Source organism: Gopherus evgoodei, chromosome 2, assembly GCF_007399415.2.
Source record: "Gopherus evgoodei ecotype Sinaloan lineage chromosome 2, rGopEvg1_v1.p, whole genome shotgun sequence".
NCBI classification, from domain to species: Eukaryota; Metazoa; Chordata; order Testudines; family Testudinidae; genus Gopherus; species Gopherus evgoodei.
The window spans coordinates 252,113,128-252,131,886 of record NC_044323.1 but is presented as its reverse complement, the minus strand read 5'-3'; the positions used below and the strand labels follow the sequence as shown (position 1 = coordinate 252,131,886).

The 18,759-nt window shown below is 38.3% G+C and overlaps 1 protein-coding gene across 6 annotated transcripts in view; it reads left to right on the top strand.

The window, feature by feature from the left end:
- Nucleotides 1-3,774: 3,774 nt before the first annotated feature.
- Nucleotides 3,775-18,759, top strand: part of RUNX1T1 (RUNX1 partner transcriptional co-repressor 1) — a 150,557-nt gene continuing 135,572 nt past the window's right edge. For 2 of the 6 annotated variants that reach the window (XM_030553444.1, XM_030553438.1), the window contains exons 1-3: nucleotides 11,981-12,119; nucleotides 12,237-12,360; nucleotides 14,086-14,213. Coding sequence is in view for 1 of the 6 variants with exons in the window: in XM_030553442.1 (XP_030409302.1) it covers nucleotides 4,547-4,574 (28 nt within the window). In the remaining 5 variants the exon portion in view is untranslated. Of the gene's footprint in view, nucleotides 4,575-11,980; nucleotides 12,120-12,236; nucleotides 12,361-14,085; nucleotides 14,214-18,759 lie in introns of those variants that run through there. The other 4 variants (XM_030553442.1, XM_030553441.1, XM_030553439.1 and 1 more) reach the window with 3 other exon arrangements.

Genomic DNA, 18,759 nt, shown 5'->3' with positions numbered 1-18,759 from the left:
GAGTGTCCCAAAACTGGATGCAATACTCCAGATGTGGCCTTACCAGTCCCGAATAGAGGGAAATAATCACTTCTCTCAATCTGCTGGCAATGCTCCTACTAATGCAGTCCAATATGACTCATATCCAGTTTCTTGTACACTGTAATCCCAAGGTCCTTTCCTGCAGAACTGCTGCTTAGCCAGTCGGTCCCCAGCCCAGACTGTAGCAGTGCATTTCTTTGCCTCCACTCTCTTGGTGGAATCCTGGCCTAGCTGGAAAGATTTGTGCAGCACAGGACGTACCAGACAATGTCTCTGCCTCATTTCCATGCAATGATCAAGGAGGACTTAAGGTAGTTCATATTATAGAGAGGTTGTATAGGATTTTCCAAAGAAAGTATATATAAATGTTATTGAAAATAATATAGCTGTCTCCTTTCTCTGTAATGTCTGACCTACAAAAGGTGCTAGAACTGAATGACATGAAAATGAAGTGTGGCCTACCCTAACATATAAAATACACTTGTAAATTAGAGGAAAAATTGAAAAACGTGACTAAGGAAAAGGTTCATATGTTAAAGCTATCAAGATTCTTGCTTAATGTTCTGACTAGACCATTTACTATGATACTCAATCAAAATGAGTACTTGTCATACCAATTATAGTAACCCATGATACATACACTCTGGGCCCAATTCCACTCACATTGAAATGCATGTCAAAATTCCAATGCATTTAAGTGGGCGCTAAACTGAGCTCTTTTTGAAGTAGAGTGCACTGCAACGAAGAAACAGATTCACCAAAAATGTATACCTATTATAAACTTAATTTATGTATGGTGGAAAATACATGTTATAACACATAACTGTCTTAACATTTTGGTTTTTAAATTAACTGTATTTGGCAAAAAGAATTGTTAAATACTTGGACAGTAAACAGAAGTTAACTAAATATTAAATAGATTTGGAAGGAGGTGACAATTGTGAGAAGGAAAATATCTATCTATATTTTTTAGCTAGGAATAGACTGCATAGACAGGTGAAATGTGTATTGACGTATCATTGACACCAAGCATTTCAGTGCTGCTGCTGTAGACTGCATGCAAGGTAACTACACCTTAAAAAAAGTACACCATGTTTCAGCTGTAAGCATATGATCGTTTTATGTATGGCCAAAAATTGGTCATACTCCTAAGACCTAGTGAGGCATTTCACAGTTTGATTTCTATGTGCAACTATACTTTTATCTACCTTTCTCTCATGTAATATCATATGGTAATACACATTGTTGAATCATGCCATTTTCACTGTAACATGTAGCAAAAATCTCCTGTGTGTAAAGTTATTCACCTGCTTAAGTGTTTGCAGTTTCAGGGCTTACTATGAAAAAAGATCCAATATTTCAGAAATCTTAAATAATTTTCAAATAAAATGTTTATCCTTCCAGTATCACAACATGCACCTTCTTTCTGCAGTGTATGTAAAAAGAGAAAGTTTTGACAATAATAGTAGGAAAGAGACCATACTTCACTCATTAGCTTTGTAGTATTATAATAATACTTTACACTTGCAGACTCTTATCTGAGAACCACATTGATTAACTCTCACAACACAACTCTGAGGAAAGCATAGTGGTCACTGTTAAGAAGTTACCATTTCTCACACTCTGGTTATGTGAGCAGGCTTTTCCCCTATCTAAGTACTGAGAAATACTATGCAATAACTTGTTTGCTGTGTTACTGTAGCCGTGTCAGTCAAGGTGGGTGAGGTAATATCTTTTATTGGACCAATTGCTGTTGGTGAAAGACAAGCTTTTGAGCTTACACAGAGCTCGTCTTCTTCAGGTCTGTATAAGCTCAAAAGCTTGTCTCTTTCACCAACAGAAGTTGGTCCAATAAAAGATATTACCTCATTGCCTTGTCTCTCTAATGTTCAATAATGGTTAGTGTTGACTTTTTAAATGGTGGTAACTGTAAATATTTTCCTCTGTTTACAAATGGGAACACAAGGTCTGGAAATGTTAAGTCACTTGCACCAAGATTGCTAACTGTGTCGCTGGTAGAGATAGGAAGAGATCATAAATCTCAGGCCTCTGCTTTCTCCTTCCTCTAATACGGAAGTGGCTGAAAGATTTAAATATTTTGATCTTTTAGAGTGAATGTGCATGAAATTTGACAGGAAGGGAGTGATGTGACTTTTTAAAGTTATGAACTGGGAGTCAGGACTCTTGGGTTCAGTTCTTAACTCTGCCACAGACTTGCTCTGTGACCTTTGGCAAGTTGCTTAATCTGCATCTCGGATCACACATATGCAAAATGGGGATGAAAGTATTTATCTACATCACAAGCATTGTGAAGCTTAACTAATGCCTGGAAATCACAGATGTCCAAAAAAGTATTGTTTTCACCAGATAATGTTACAATACATCTGTGTAACATTTTTCTACTTTTAGATTGCATTTAAAATGTAAAGACTATTGTTGGAAAAGTCTACAAATATCTTTGACTTGAAGGGGATGTTTGTAATAAACGAACATTTTAACTTAGAAATCAATGCTAGATTTTTACAATTCAGTTTTTTTGTAAATTGAAATCACAACAAGAAAGATCTACCCTGATTTCTGCTCCATGAAACTCAACTGATTACAGCAGGGTGTAAAGCAAGGTAGAATTTGAACCCATATTAGCAAATACCAAGCTGCCCATTAAAGTTCCATGGCCTCTTTATATCAGTGGAGAGGGCAGGTTTCTCCAGACTATAAACATAAACATATTTTATAAACCTATGGAATGTTAAAAGCTAACCACAGAAGTAAATTAATAATAATCATAGTCTTCAATCCTGGAGACATGCACATATGTGAAAAGTTCAATTGACTTCAATGGGTCTACTTATGTGCTTAAAGTTAAGCATGTGTGTGTTTGCATGTGTGTAAGGGGCCATAGTTCCTGCACATGGGAATAAATTTTGCATATTGGCAAGGTGTTCTGTCAGGTGTTATAACACATTTACTTAACATTAGGACATTTTGAGGATGTTAAATAAAACTTCCGAATAGTGACAACAATTCTAGTTTAAACACATTGCAGAACAGTCTCAGCCTATCTAGTAATTGCATAAGTATTTTTACTTGAGAAGATGTGTGCTTCACAGACATGTCTTCTTTGTATTGATTCAGGCCACAGGTGTAGATGCAGTAGGAATAATACTGTAAATCAAATAGCGTCAAATTGATAATAAAAAAAGTATTTTGTAGTTTGAGTCATACTGTAATATTGTTTCCCAGCAAATTAAAAGCTGAGTATTTTATTCATCATCAAATTCATACATACTCTTTTAAATGTTTATCCAACATTTGACTTTCATGTTTTTTTAATATTCTAGTATTGCTTATTTGTAGAATATTGTAATTCATTTTCACTGCTGAGTTGGTTATGATTATGTTTTTACTCTTGGAAGAATCTAGAATCCCCTGTGTGAAATTGCACATGGGTTTTGCAAGACATGAAAGACTATATATTTCTTAAAAAGAGAAAGAGGCCTTCCTCAATACGGTACGCTTTCTGGAGTGAAAAACAAAGGGGAAAAGAGAATGATAATTGTTTTCTCTAAGGCTATTAACTAATGTGAAAGCAAATAGTCTGACTGAAAATCAGCTAACAGAAGGGGATTAGAGAGTAGATCTGAGAGTGGCTTGATTTCTAGCAGTGCTGTCTCTTCAGACAGTGATGAGATACAGGCAGAGAAGCCAGGAGCTCTCCAGATGGCTAGGGAAAGTGTTTGTCTTGGGTTACTGCAGGGCAGTCTGGACTCTTAAAGCAGGCAGCCTTGGGAAGGCATCATCAGGGAGCAAGTTACATGTCCACCCAGTAAAAGAGAGAGAGAGAAAGAAAGAGTAGGCAGACTGCCCAAGAGGGACTGTGCTTGCCTATTGTTAACATATACTTGACCCTCACTAACCTCCTCACGACACAGATGTCTCCTACCTCTATCACCTCCCACTGCTTTAAGCCCTCCCCCCCTGCACCTGGGTAGCTGAGCCAGGCCGGCTGCTTGCAGTATGCTGTTTGACTTTAGAGGTGGCTGGTAGCAGAGGGAGAGACACAGACACAGCGGAGTCTTTCTGCGGGCGGATCTGCACAGACATTGCATGGAGCTTCTCTTCCAAGGCAGACGCAAGGCAGTCCTGCAAATCTATGCATCGCCGTCTTAGAGAGAGACAGACAGAGACACCACCACTGACAGTAGCAATTCCCTATACTCCAGATTACATTGGTCTGCAGCAGCAACAGAAAGGGACCTGGGCATTACTTCGTTTTATTTGTGGTTCTTGCTCCTTTCCCCTGGACCCAGTTGTCTCTCTCGCACTGCTCCCCCTTTGAAAAGCGGCTGGAGTTCCTTTTCGCCTCGTGTTGACTTTTTGCGGACGTGGATCAGCTGGACTGGAAGGGAAGCTGCATTGCACTGCATTTCCCTCTCCCACTCCCTCTGCCCTCCAGCAGCTTGGGCTGGCGACTCTCCCCCAAGGAGGACGGGAACTTTTATTTTCAGCTCACAGCCTGTGGCGAATGGTTGGACTCTCCGGTCCTTTTCAGTGTAAGTACCACGAAGGGGCATGCAGCCCCGGGCCCGGATCCCAGGGTGGGGGTAGGGAGTCGGGCTCCCCGTTCTTTTCCTCTCCCTTGTAGGATTGGTTTTAGGATCGGTCTAACTAAGGGGCTCTCGGCTGTAACTAACCCACTCGGAGCGATGCTGCAGGGTTAGAATTGCACGCACATACAAACCAACAGCCCCGCGCACAATCCTGTACTAATAACTCTTCAGAGTGCAGGGGGGAAAGCACCCACTTTTGCAGGGAAATTAGCATGTCAAGCAAGTTTCATTGTCATCTTCCGTGCCATAGTGTTTGTCTCGTTTTAGAATCTGCTTGTTTTCTTGCACGATCACAGCGCTAGCTAGTGTGATCTGGAATGCCTGAAATATTTCGGGTCATTTCTCTCCCCCCCACCCACTGTTACAATAGTCGGATTATGCAGTGTTGGCAACATCACTACTGGATGTTTTGCAAGAAATATTTCAGGAGCGCACATCGTATTGAACTGCTTGGCAAGCTTGAAAATCTATCCGCTTCCGAAAACGATGCGGCAGCATTATATGTTGCATTTCTAAAGTTGCGACACAGTTTTATTCTGATAATCTTGAATCTGATTCAAAAGTTTTGATTCCAGTAATTCATTATTTAGCTTTCAAGAAGGGGGGATCAAAGACTGCAGAACCGAGACGCGAATTTGTTAGATGAGCCTTTGACTTTTGGTGCGTTCGAGTCCCTTCACTAGTGACAAAGTTTTAAGGGGTCCAATACATGGTTTCGTCTGGAAAGGGCCTTGCAACCTTAACTGTGGCATCCCCGATGAGGTGGCTCTATTATTATACGGTAATTGACAGTGAAATGTACCTTCCTGTCGTTCCGAATTTTATAAAGAAACAAAGGGGAATACAGTGATACATACTGAAATGTTTTCCATCAAAAAAGAGGCAGAATGTTATCTTCTAAACTTAGTCAGAAGTTTAAACAAGGGGCGGAAGAAGGTAAAGACAGATTAAAACATCCTCATATGCCGCCACCAAAAAGTTCCTCTCTAGCTATTTTTAGTCCGGAGTCCCATTCGTTATCGGGGGATGAATCGATTTGCAGCAGTGGTGAACATCCCCAGATTAAATGGCGAAGGAGTATCAACATTCATTGTTTTAGAATTATATTAAGAACACGAAAGGTTATTACTAGTGTTATAGATGCTGTCAAGGATCAGCATCATACCATCTTCTTGGCAGATGAAGGGTATGTTAAAATCCCAGAGACTGTCCATTTATATCTGCTGTCTTTGAATTGTATAGAATCATAAAATGTAGATATGGAAAAGACTTATTATTCTATTCTATTCAGTTCATCCTTCTCGTGTAGGGCTAAAGATGCAGATTGTGTACACAAGTCATTCAAATGTGGGATTCTGGTAAAATAGTACATATCAAATTTTCCATAAAAAACTAGTCAAGTTTCCTATTGTAAAATATGACAAAATTGAAAACACTGTATTTGTTCTGGTAGTATACAGACTTTAAAGTTATGGCAAATATTTAATAATATGTGTACAAAATACATAGTGGTATACCTCTGAATGTTACTAAATCTTCTATTAATATCTTAAGAGTAAAGACACAATGTGATGCAAAAAATCACTACTAGTTTGGCATGATCTACAATATTTGAGTGAAGCTAGGTATATACTCCCTAAAAGTAATCTACCTGAAAAAACTGCATCTTCTGCAAAAATATTGAAAATGAAGTTGCCTTGCCAAATATTAGGCTACGGGCATACCCTTAACTAACAAAGACGATGTATTCTGGAATGTAGTACAAGAGGTTCGCTCTAGCAAAAATTCATGTACTTAATGTAACTCTGACCCCTTTAACTTTTAACATCGCTTCCCCTAATTAATCTGTTCAGGCCCGGATTTAAATGGCTGTCCACAGCTGCTGCAAATTGATTTATCCACTGATGGTGGTCTGAGTTGCTGACCAAAGCAGGATATATTTTTCCCCCCATTTTTGGACTAACTTTAATCTGTTTTGACGATTTTAAAACTTATTTTAACACCTGCACAAATTTTGAAGGATTTTTTAAAAATCTTTTCTTTTGATATCTAGCTAGAAACATTATTATTGTATTTCTAAAAAAGTATGTTAGAGTTAGAGGTGAATGTCGCTTTCTGAATACTTCTGTATGCAGGATGTATCCCGTTCTTCCAGTTCCACATCCTGACAGAATGCAACGGAAAGTTTAAATAAGCGGTTTTGTTATGATTAATAAAAACAGTTTGAGGCAAGAGGTTTATCCTAACCTAGGTGAGAGACGTTTGTAGACTTTTGTAGCTTTTAATTCTATTATCCCGATCTTCTGATCTGGCTTGGCATTAACAATTCTAGTGAACATGGATAACAGAGTAATAGTGAAACTGGTTTCTAATGGTTGTTAAAGCTGATGCTTGACCTTTTCAGTGGAACTCTGAAAACTCATTCAGTTTGTTCCAGGCTGATTTCCTTAGGAAATCCAATATGATCAGGGAATTTCCTTGTGCCTGAGTGACTATTAAAGTTCAGCTGCCTTGTTTATATGTTCTATTTTTAGCACCAGGTATTTCTGAGGTTTCCACTTAAAAAAATACTAAGAAAAATGATCTGAAAATGGCTTACAGTATAAACATCCTATTGTATAATAGGTCATATAAATAACGTAGCTATCTTGCAGTCTCACTATTAAGTCTTTTAATTAGGCAGCTATCTTATTTGATTATTGAGAACTTTTCTGATCAGCTTATCAGGTTTGAGCCTGTAATGTAATCATTGTTACTTTGGTTCATACATCAGATTTTTTTTCCTCACCAGCATATAAAGTTCACTTATACAAGGGACAAGTAAAAAAAAAAATTGTCAATATCTGGCAAGCTGAAACCAGACAAGGAGTATTTAACACAGCACTGCTCCTTATGGAGCTCAGCTTTAATGCTTTCAATAATACCTCACACTACTTTGTTTCTAAACTATTAGAATGGTCTAACAGACAAAAAACATTCTGTTTGTAATGGAATGCAGACAGCAGTGTTAGGTCACTGTTTGCTGGCAACTGCTGCACAAGTTGTTTTTCTTCAAAGGCTTCAAGGTTTTAAATACTTTCCAAAATCTTTTCAAAGTAAAACGTTGCCTTCTGCCATTTTTGACCACTTTAATATTGACTCAAATTTTTGCCAAAGTCATCACACTGTGTCTCATCTGTGTATACTTAGCTCTGTGTATGCCTGTGTGTACATGGAGTTTGATGCTAAAAGTATTGTTTATGGGGGGAGGGGGGAAAGCTCCACCTGGAGTGCTGGTCAGTCAATGGCTAGTCAGCTCCACACATTCTTCCCTGTCAAATCCTGTTTCTCACTTCTCTGAACTGAACTTCATCTGACAGGCATTGAATGCAAAGCCTGCTTCGCTGAGGTTCTATGCAGACTATACAGCTCCTCATAGCCAAGCACTTTGGAAAAATAGGCATCTGCAGTATTTGTGGTGGGGATGAGAGGGAAGGCAGTTACAATTGTCATTTTCATCTTTCAAATCCACTTGCTACAGTCAATTACTGTTAAATCTTTAGCTAATTAAAAAAGCATATTAGTAGATTGTTTTGGGAATGGGGGGGGTTCCACAATTTTAAAAGCTTTTAATTGTTTGGTAGGAACTTAAGGCATCTTGATCTTTGCATACAATTTATCAACTTAAATAACACATGTATGTGCTGTTGTGTAAAGATTATTCTCATGGTTTGGTTAAAGGCGTGTAGCGGGAAGTCCTTTAAAATCTGGCTCATTCAAAAACGTGTAGAGATGTAGTTAGCAATGTCCTGTATGTTTCACATAGCCTTTAATTAGTAACTAGCTAAAAATATTTGTGAGAGTTTTAACAAGCACTAGCACTGAAAATAGTATCAGTATTAAAAAGTGTAAACTAATTTTTAAAAGAACAGCCTTTGAAATTTCTTAATCTCCTTTCATAGTCACAAATCTGATAAAATGAAAGGTTTAGGGAGATTAAATGTTCAAACAATACACAAGTTTCAAAACTAAACTTTAACATAATCCTGCTTGCTCTGTTTACATTAAATGTTACAGTTTAAAGACATGTTTTAAAACTATAGCTATTCTGCTCTTGTTTACTTGATATTGGCTTAGTCTATCTTAATATATGGAAGCATAAAGCCCTCCGAAAAAAGCTCTCATGATTTTGCATGTTAAACAAAATGACCAGTAGGTGTAAAATCAAATGAAAAATTAAAGTTATCCTTAAAAAGAGGAACTTGATTTCAAAACAAAATGATTACTTTTAATCTGAAAGACATTGACTTACATCTTCATTTTTTTCTGCCATTGATATAAAAGTTTCCAAATACTGTATTAAAGTAAACATTAGTTCAGTATAATGGAGGTAATTGTAAGTGATAAGAGCAGAGCAGGTTATCTGTGTGTTGTTTAAACAGAAGGAGCTACTTTGCACCATTTCCAGTAGCCATCTGTATAAGAGAAGGGTTGCACCTGTCTGTCCACACTAATTATAGATTAGGGGCAAAGAAATGAAATTTGAGTAGGCTTTCTGCTAATGAAATCCATAGTGATTTTATTGTAAATGTGGTATATGTACAGAGGTTGATGGTTGGGTTGTGAGTAAAATAAATTGCTGTATGTCTGTCATGTACTTGTAGTTGTGAAGCAGAACACTGCTGCATTAACAAAGGTCCTGAATAAAGATGCAACACTCCATTTATATTCTAGGCTTCAGTTACGGGTTTAGCTCAATTTAGTAAAAATATTCATTTTAATCACAGGTTTTAAGCATATATATCAGGACAGACTTCACATTTAATTCTCATTTCATTGTACTGGCATAGAGAAGGTCCTCTGACTGAAGAATATTAGAAAAAATTATGTTTAATTTAAAATAGGTACATACATAGCATGTCAAAATTGCTTTTTCTTTCATTTGGTTTCATATATGTGCTAAAATAAAGTGAAAGGAGTGAGAAATGCATTCTGCAGTAAAAGGTCACATGAATTTCTACCACATCTGTTTATAGTAATTATGAACATAATTAACATAAGAATTACAAGTGAAGTAATGACAAGCTGAGCAATGAGATATTATGCTATAATGGTCGTATGTTGGAATTCTCACATTATAGCATGCTAGAATTCACATATTCAATGCAAAAAAGAAAATGTTACATTTTTATCTATTTTAATGCTTCAAAACTTATCTGCCCGGGGCAGATGGACTTTATGCTTTGTGGGAAGGTAACCCATTATTAAGAAACAGTCAGTTGAAATTAAGATTTTTAGCCTCCAGCTTGGACTTTGAGACAGCTGTGATTATGGAACGCTGCTTCTGTTATACATTTGTACTCTGATCATATTCCCATACGATGCTTTATTTTTAACTGAGTGTTTCCACAGCAAATTATTTGCTTTAGAAACGATCCTGGATTTTTATCACTAGAGAACTGTGCCTCTCTTATAGAGAAACTCTTTGCCAGAAACATCAGTGTATATCTGAGGCATACATAGTAACTCTGGAAAATAAGGGTTTGATAGATCTTAACATAGTTCATGATATAATATTGCAGGAAAAAACTCCTAAAACTTCTAAAATAAAAAGAGAATCCCCTGTTTTTAGATAATATTTTGAGAGAATATCTGTGGGAAGAAAGTGCAGTGATACCTTGCATATTGAGTTAATTAAATGTACTTCCACTAAAATTGCACAGAATATATCATTAACTGCAAAAAAGCCATGCTTCAAATGTATTGACTAACTTTTCTTTTAGTATGACTTGTGTGATTATTTCTAACACATAACTGACAGCTATAGAAGGTGGGGAAAGGTGATTCTTTTTGAGAGTAGAAAACAAACTGTCTAAAGAATCAGGTGTTAAATTAGATATATAAAATCCATAGATTATTTTGTTAAGTCAAATGTCCTTTGTATTAGGAAAATTTGCCAAATCACTGTCTTTCTAGGACTAACTATATAGTTGTAGCGGTTTATGAAGATTAAAAAAAATTTACCTTGTGCTATGTCTCAGTGATACCAAGAAGTTTTCATGTTATTGGATTAGTGGAGGATTTGTGACAGACCCCTTTTTATCTGATATTCATTGCAATGACACAATTTTCACACACACAGGTCCTTCCCCCCCATCTAAGGTCTGCTTTGACATTGCATTATGTGTCAAATTCCCTTTATTTCTTTTCTTGTGGAAAAACTCTGCTATTTTGGCCTGGTGATTTTGGAAGGGGTGCATCACTAAACAATGCCTGCCTCTCCACTGTGTGTGCTGCCATTGTCCTGATCTCAGCCTTCACTTTGCTGATCCACAGACATTCAAGAGAAGCAAAACTTCCTTAAAAATATATGATCAGAGAGAGAACTGTTTTACTTTTAGATTTCAGGATTAGCCTAACAACCTGCTCTTGGTACACTGATTTTGCAGGCCCCTTCCATTTGTGGCTCGTACAGCCTTTCCTTCCAATAGCTAACCACATAGCCTCTTGGATTCATCCAATCAGCTTTTTAAAAAATAAAATTAACCATGGATGTATATCTTTAAAAATACCAATCTGTTTGCTATGGGATGTGGTCTAGTACACCATTTTCCTGTGCTGAGCTGTAGCCACATAACAGTGCCTACCCACTATGTCTAGAAACTCCCCAAACTGGGAACCATAAAAACAAATAAATAAAAGCATTCAAGGGCCACACTGGTACCTTAGCTCTTCTCCTACTTGCACGGTAGGACCAGAAAGAGACCTTCCAGCAGTTACAAATGAACTCACAAATCACAGCTGCTGTCTTTGGTGGAGAGCTCCCACTTTGGGTTAGCTAGATGAATGCAATCTATATAGAGCTGAGTAGGGAAGGCACTTTGGTCTGCTGGGCAGGTTCTGAGCTGCCTCAGGCTGGGGTAGTTTGAATGAGGAGGGTTTCAGCAGCCGAGGCAGGAGATCCTCCTGCTGGGCTGAAGTAGGGCTGACAGACAGAGGGAAAGACTTTGAAACTTGCCGGAGCATTCAAAATGAGGAAGCCCCTTATCCCAAGGCCACCTGCCTTCCCTCTCCAAATGAGAGTGACTGGAACTTGGGAGAGAAATCTACCCCCATCCGAAAGAAAAGTGATCTCTCTCCAGCCAGTCAGGGAGGGGGCCTGGCCTTCAGATGCTGGCTCTTGCATTGACAACTAGGAGGCCTGTGGCCCAGGCAGCTGCCACTCTGATGCTGCGTGGGTGGGGGAGTCGTCTCCTGTGCGGGGCGTGGGGCCTCCCAGGAGGAGCAGCTCCCTGTGGGTGTCGCCCCCCCCCCAGCGGTGGCTGCGGCTTTCCCAGCCTCCAGCTGGCCCGCGCTGATACCGTAATCACCCGACCGCACGCTGCCTGGCTCTCCCTCACACACACAATGGTGCCCCCCTGACAAGCCTTTTACCTCCGATAAACGGCGGCGATGTGTGTTTAATGGCTACACAGCCCTGGCCGGTGCCCTGCCCCCCCTCCCCAGAAGGTAATCTCCGGGCGCGGGCGGTGGGGGAGAGGAGACGGGGGGCTGCCCCCATCTCTCTAACGATGCCGATAGGATCCCGGCGAAGTGAAGATGTAACCTCTTATCTTCTCCTCGTAGCTGGCGGAGAATTTACCCGGAGAGATTAGCCCGGCGAGGGAAGGGATCTGCCTTTTGTTGTGCGGGGTTAGGAGGCGGCAGCCCTGGCCCGGGCGCTCTGGCTGTTCAGCCCGGACTCGCGAAGGTGAGATGAGCCCCCTGGTCTCTCCGTGGGTTTCCTTTGGCCCCGGCTGGCCGGGCTTCGGCAAGCGCGAGACACCCTGGGAGAGGGGGCTGCGGGGGAACAATAGACGATGTCTCGCCTAGACTTTAAAACCATTAGATGGGGCGGCAAGTAAGCAGCATAACGACTTGATTAGCTATTTTATTAGGTGAGAATGGGTAGAAAATAAGCTCTCTTTAGGGAGAGAGCTGCTGAGGCTTTTGATTGATTTTGAGGGACTGCTGCAGTGTTTTTATCTACCACTTATTCACCCCTCACGCCCTTGGTATCTGGAAAGGAGAGCAGAGTTTCTGTAAGTGCACACTGATTTTTTTTTTTAATTTGGGGGGGCCACTACACCAAAACAACAAATAACATCGGGGGAGGGTGTTAAATCAGACATCTGAGATTTTTGTTTGTACTCCAAGTGCGGCTTTCTTGGGAGGAAGAGGGATAGATAATTGTTACCATCCGCATTTTTAATAGGAAACACTAATTTTGTAATATTTTTTCAACCGTCCAAATTGTTTTATTGGAGACATCTCAACTTGGAGCTTGCTAAAGATGAATGCCATTCCTCTTAGAGAAAATCCATATATTTAGAAGTTTGATAGTTTTGGTTTACTTAAGAGAATTCTCCATCAGTTTAAAATTACCTGATGTAGGCATGAATGCAAACTCTCTCTCTCTGTGGTCTTTTTAAAATCTCCTTAGAAGGAGTTATTTTTGAAACAAAAATCAACAATTGGTCATTGAAAATGTATATAAAAGTTTAAAATATTTCTGTTGCTGCATCACTTTGTGAAATGTTTGCATAGATAGATATGATCCAGTAACTAAAAGCCTAATTAAAATTTGTTTAAAGCCAGGAGAGCTGTATCCTTGTTGACAGCAGCAGATCGATAGGGTAAGACAATAGAGTCCCATTATTTTACTTCCATTGACTGAACGTATTGACATTTCAGGTTTGTGATTGCCTCAGTAAGCATGATGAAACATTGAAATTCACAAACCAGCTGACTAGAGTGGCACATATATTACTGTATGTCATCTCTGCCGTCAAGTTACCTTATCACTGAAGCAGAATGGTAATGGATGGTAGCAGAGTATTTCAGAAGGGTTAGGGCTCTATCAGTTAAAAAACTGGCACAAAGCAGGTTTAAGAAGGATATTTAATTACACTAAGAATTATGCAGAAGGGAAGAAGGACCTTACTACCTGCTGCTGCCCTTCAGAGTTTACCAGATCAGAAGCAGAAAGGATAATAACATACTTAGTTTCATATTTTATATACAAGTCCAGATATTTCAAACTTTTGCATCAAGCATTTGAACTGAATGGCTGATTGGGTAATTTACCATATTTATCTATGATGACATCTGTTCACCACAGCCTTGGTAGCTCCGAAGCACCTGCCAGACCTACACCTGATATGTAGATTGTGTAAGAAAACAAAAGACAACTTTAAAATGAGTTGTTTGTCTCCCCCTGCCCACTGTTGCCTTAGGGTAAAGCAGAGGGGGTTACATACAGAAAGAATATTATGGTATTAAATATTTCTTCTTTTCACCCATTATAAATAATATTGTTTGTGCATATTTATATGTATGCATACATCTGTACATGTACATAGAGTTATCTAAGTATTTGTAATGACCTCATGACCACAAAATATATGCTATTCCTTATTGTTTCAAAATCTTTTAGATATTCTGCCAAATTTGCCCGAAGAATGAAATCCATCAGTGTCAGGAAGACATTGAGGCAGAAATTAATTTAAAGTCAACTGAGAGCTAATATGAAAGAGACATTCGTGATTTAACTCATTTTAAAAGGTAAATTTAATGAAAATATAAAACGTATTCTGAATGTGCCATCAACACAACAATGGTTGCCATCGAGTGGCCTGCAGATGCCCTTAAAGATGGTAAGAAGAAAACTAGTCCTTTATACCATTTTCATGAAAATGTTAGGTTTCTGTTTGATCAGCAGGTGCTGTTGAGATGAAAGCCATGTGTAAATTTTCAGAAGGCCAAAAGTGTCAATTCAGAAAAGGAAAGTGATAAGAGAAAATGCAATCAGTTTTCCTGTTTTCAATTTGTGCTGGATTTGAAGAGCTGTTTTGTTAAACTGCTACATCTGCTCCAATATGAATATTGAACTACTTCCACTAAAAATAACACCCTATAATTTGGAAGCCACTGCAATCTTTTGTTAATGCAAGTAGGTTATTTAAAAAAAAATCTATTCTGAAAAATCTCCTGCCTAATGTGTATTTTTGTTTATTGGAAATTTTATCTTATGCAGATAAAATGGTATTATTCAATTAGGACTTTATCTTGTTGGACTATAAAAATGGTATTGGTAGCCAAATATCAGTATAGTGTTTAAAAGATTTAACTTGGGGAATAAATTTTATAAAACAAAAAAAAACCTTGTAAGACATAATAATTAATTGCTTATCTGTTCCAACAATATAGCTTTTCTTTATTGTCATGATATCTTATGTAAAGTTAAGGATATTCTAAAGATCAGAGAGCATTCTTTGGCTTATTTCACTTTTCTTATACCTGCAAATCTAAGTTAAGCTAATCAAGGATGTTTTAGTTAATGGGGCTTTCAGTGCAACTTTTTCCATGCTTAAATAAAATCATTAAATTATGCTTGAGTGCTTACATACAAAAATGTTCGCTTCTGTAGTGCTGCTAATCAAGTGAGTTTTATGAACATGGAAAGCACCACATTGGTGGTGGTGGGGAGAGGCAGGAAGGGATGAGCATTTTTTACCAGATATGTTTCTAGGGAAAAGTATTCCCTTTTTTGAGCTAATAAAGTGGTGAAGGGATTGTTTGTTTTTTATTTTAATTATGAGTCTTAATAAAGAAGTGGTAATTCACTGTGCTCTCTTTTGTACTACACTTATTTGGGTATATGTACAAATACACAAATACTATATGCTGTACTGAATGAGATATTTCATTTACTACTTTATTTCATAGTAAGCACAACACAACAAATTATCTGCCACAGAGAAGGATACATGCCTCCTCCTGGTTTTAATCTTAAAATGGGTTTTAGTTGCTGAATTCTGATCTTTTAGCCAGGATCTCAGTTCCTTGGCATCATGGATACATGGGAGGAAGGATCTTGTTTTTGCTCCAGTTTGGTTTTACGCTTATATTTGACTGTGAGATTGAAGTGAATCACCCAGGATCACAAACTGACATTCAAAAATCTGTGAAAATTAAAACCCAGTGCTGCCCTAGGTTCTAGTCCCTTATTTTATGGTTAAAGCTTCTTTGTTTTATAGGTAAACATACCAAATACCACATGAACAAATACAGTTAAAGAAATAAATCTGATCATAATTTTTTTGCATCTTAAATATTTGCTTGAGAACACTCACAGTTAAACAAAAAGCCAGATTAAAGAAAATCAGATGAACTGAAAATTGAATACTGACCAGATTTTGTGTGAGTTTGAGTGAATGTCTGCTGCATGTTTTCTTTATAACTTGTACTCACGTGAGTGTGGGCACACAGGTACACCTTACTTACATTAACTGAAAGAGATTGATATTTATTTATTTTTAGATTTATCAAAAGCTCTGGGTACCACTGACACACATTACAAAAACAAAAATTAAATGAAACAGCCATTTACACCTTCCACCTGTCACAAACAAACATTCTGCTAAATACAAAACTCGCTTTCCATCCCCTACCTGCAACAAATCTAATCCTCATCAAATTCCATCTTCTGTTGGATTTATATACATAGGACAAAGAAGTGGAGAATGGTAGCTCATGAAAATAAAAGGTCTGCTGGCTTTACTGCCTGTGATCTGATACTGTCAGATATCAGAGGGGTAGCCGTGTTAGTCTGGATCTGTAAAAGCAGCAAAGAATCCTGTGGCACCTTATAGACTAACAGATGTTTTGGAGCATGAGCTTTCGTGGGTGAATACCCACTTCCTCAGATGCATGTAATGGAAATTTCCAGGGGCAGGTATATATATGCTAGCAAGCAAGCTAGAGATAATGAGGTCAATTCAATCAGGGAGGATGAGGCCCTGTTCTAGTAGTTGAGGTGTGAAAACCTAAGGCTTGGCTTGGTTAGTATTTAGGTGGAAGACCAAGTAACAGTGAAATGGTAGTGCTGACTGAGTTGATGGAACCTTCCCCTTGGAGACATTACTAAACTAATGCCACAGGATAGTATGCTTCTGGAAGTGCTGTCTTTCAGAAAAGATTTAAAACCAAGGTGCTCACTCTTTCTAGACATAAAATTACATTGTACTTTTCACACCGGTAGGGGCGTATTAACACCATTAGATGAATTGGCTAGGATATCAACATTTTCACAGCAATTTCAACAGAATTCCTTCACTTTCTGCCCTAAAATGTTGTATAGTGTTGCTGTACACTGTTAAACAGTTGTCCCATTTCACTCCACCAATGGTAGGTGAAATAATCCTTTTATGTTGTGCATACTTCAGTTTTTGTAAGGCAGTTTGTGATACTTCAGGATAAAAGGCATCATAGATATGCAAGATGTTATATGCTCTTATCAAGAATGTTAACGAAATTCACCAACCGTCTGTTTTTATAATTGTCCAAGTGGTGCATGATATTTATTTTACTGCTTTATTAAAAATATAGTTCTGTTCCCATTTTTCTATCTTCTGCTTTGAAAATTCATCATCATTCAAGGGTATGCTGAGATGCAAGGCCCCTACAAATAGAAAAATACAGTAGTGTAACAGCAGTATTATTGCAGTCTTCCATATTGCAGTACATTAACAGTACACTCTTCACATCATGAGGTGCTTAATGATTTCTTCTTTTATGTCAAGAAGGCGGCTGATCTAATAGCACTTCTTTAGTTAGGTAAGATTGTGGCTTGTAAGATAAAATGAGTCACCACAAAGAAAACATGGTAGGTGATAATAGCTACTTTTGATGATTAAGCTGCTATTTTTTATCTAGGAAAAGATAAGATTCCACCTAGTGGAGGGGAATTAATACACAAACAGTGGCATATAATTTTTTTTACTTCCAGTGACAAAATAAAAAATATTAGTTCATTTATGAAAGAGCCATTCTGAGCCAGAGAGTAGAAACCAGGAATTTTGACCACTGCCTAGAGAGGTGGCTGCATGAGCAAAATCTGTTGTACAAGACCCATAGCTAGTTCAGTAGCTGCAGAAGGCTTTAATATGTCCGCCTAGCCGGGTGTTGATATGCAATTTGCATAAGTACTAGTTATTACCACCAAGCAGGTTCCCTTTGTGATTCATTTTATTTGAAGAGCTATAGACTACATTTCTTGCCTGACTGATGATGACCACACAGTCGCCTCCCTAGGTGGTGGTTCAAATGTCATGTTTCGATTCGCTAGGTCAAAAGACTTTCCACAATGGATTCTCTGGCTGAATACTCTGTTTTCTGTGTATCATTCCCTCATTTGCCTGGGAGCAGCGGGATCAGACTGCTGTTTCAACGTTTCATCATGACAAGCTGGAATATTGAGTAAACTTGTCTGTGGCTTCCAGTAACTCCAAGGCTCACAGTGTTGTGTTGTTGAGAATCAAAGTGGTTAAGACTTTGCCACCATATTTTTCCTCCCCACTAGCTCAGTCATATCAGTAGGATAAAATAAAATAAAATTTCAAACCATGGGACATGTTTATACCCAGTTTGAGTGGGTAAGATAGTGTCATAACATTTCTCTTATTAAATGTTAGAATAATATTCTTGAACACTTCTGCTTGACAACTTCATGAAGAGAGATGCCATAGACCAATCTGAGCATTGCCAGCAAGATAGAGGGCAACTGTAGCCAGAAAATGAGATAATTAGAATGCTTCAAAAAAGATGGAATGATACTATGGCAAAGGATATTTGGGAAAAGTGCTCTGACAGAGATTAAGGGAGAGGAGTTCCAGTGACTTCCAGGTGGAGTTTGCTGCCAAAGAGATTAAGGCATACTGGTGCCAAAAATCCTGAGAGTGCTGCCAATAAGTTTATGGATAATGGCACCTGGGCGGCAGGGGGTGCTGTCAAAGAATAGCGGTGCCAGGATGTTAGGGTTTTTTTTTTTAATGATGGCATTGTTAAAAGTATTTAAGAGGAATGATGTAGAAAGGGGTTTAATTAGCAGAATCACAGACTCTTAGGAAACATTAAGCCAGGGCTGTTTCATGATCATGCTATTCATTATTTGAAAAGACCATCAGCAAACGATTTAATGTTGGAAACTCATGCTGAACCCAGTGCCAAAGCAAAGTGAAGGTGAGCAAGGATAACATCCTACCAGTGTCTACACACTGCTTTATTTTTTATTTTTATACATGCTCTATGTGCACAACAATGAGCAAAC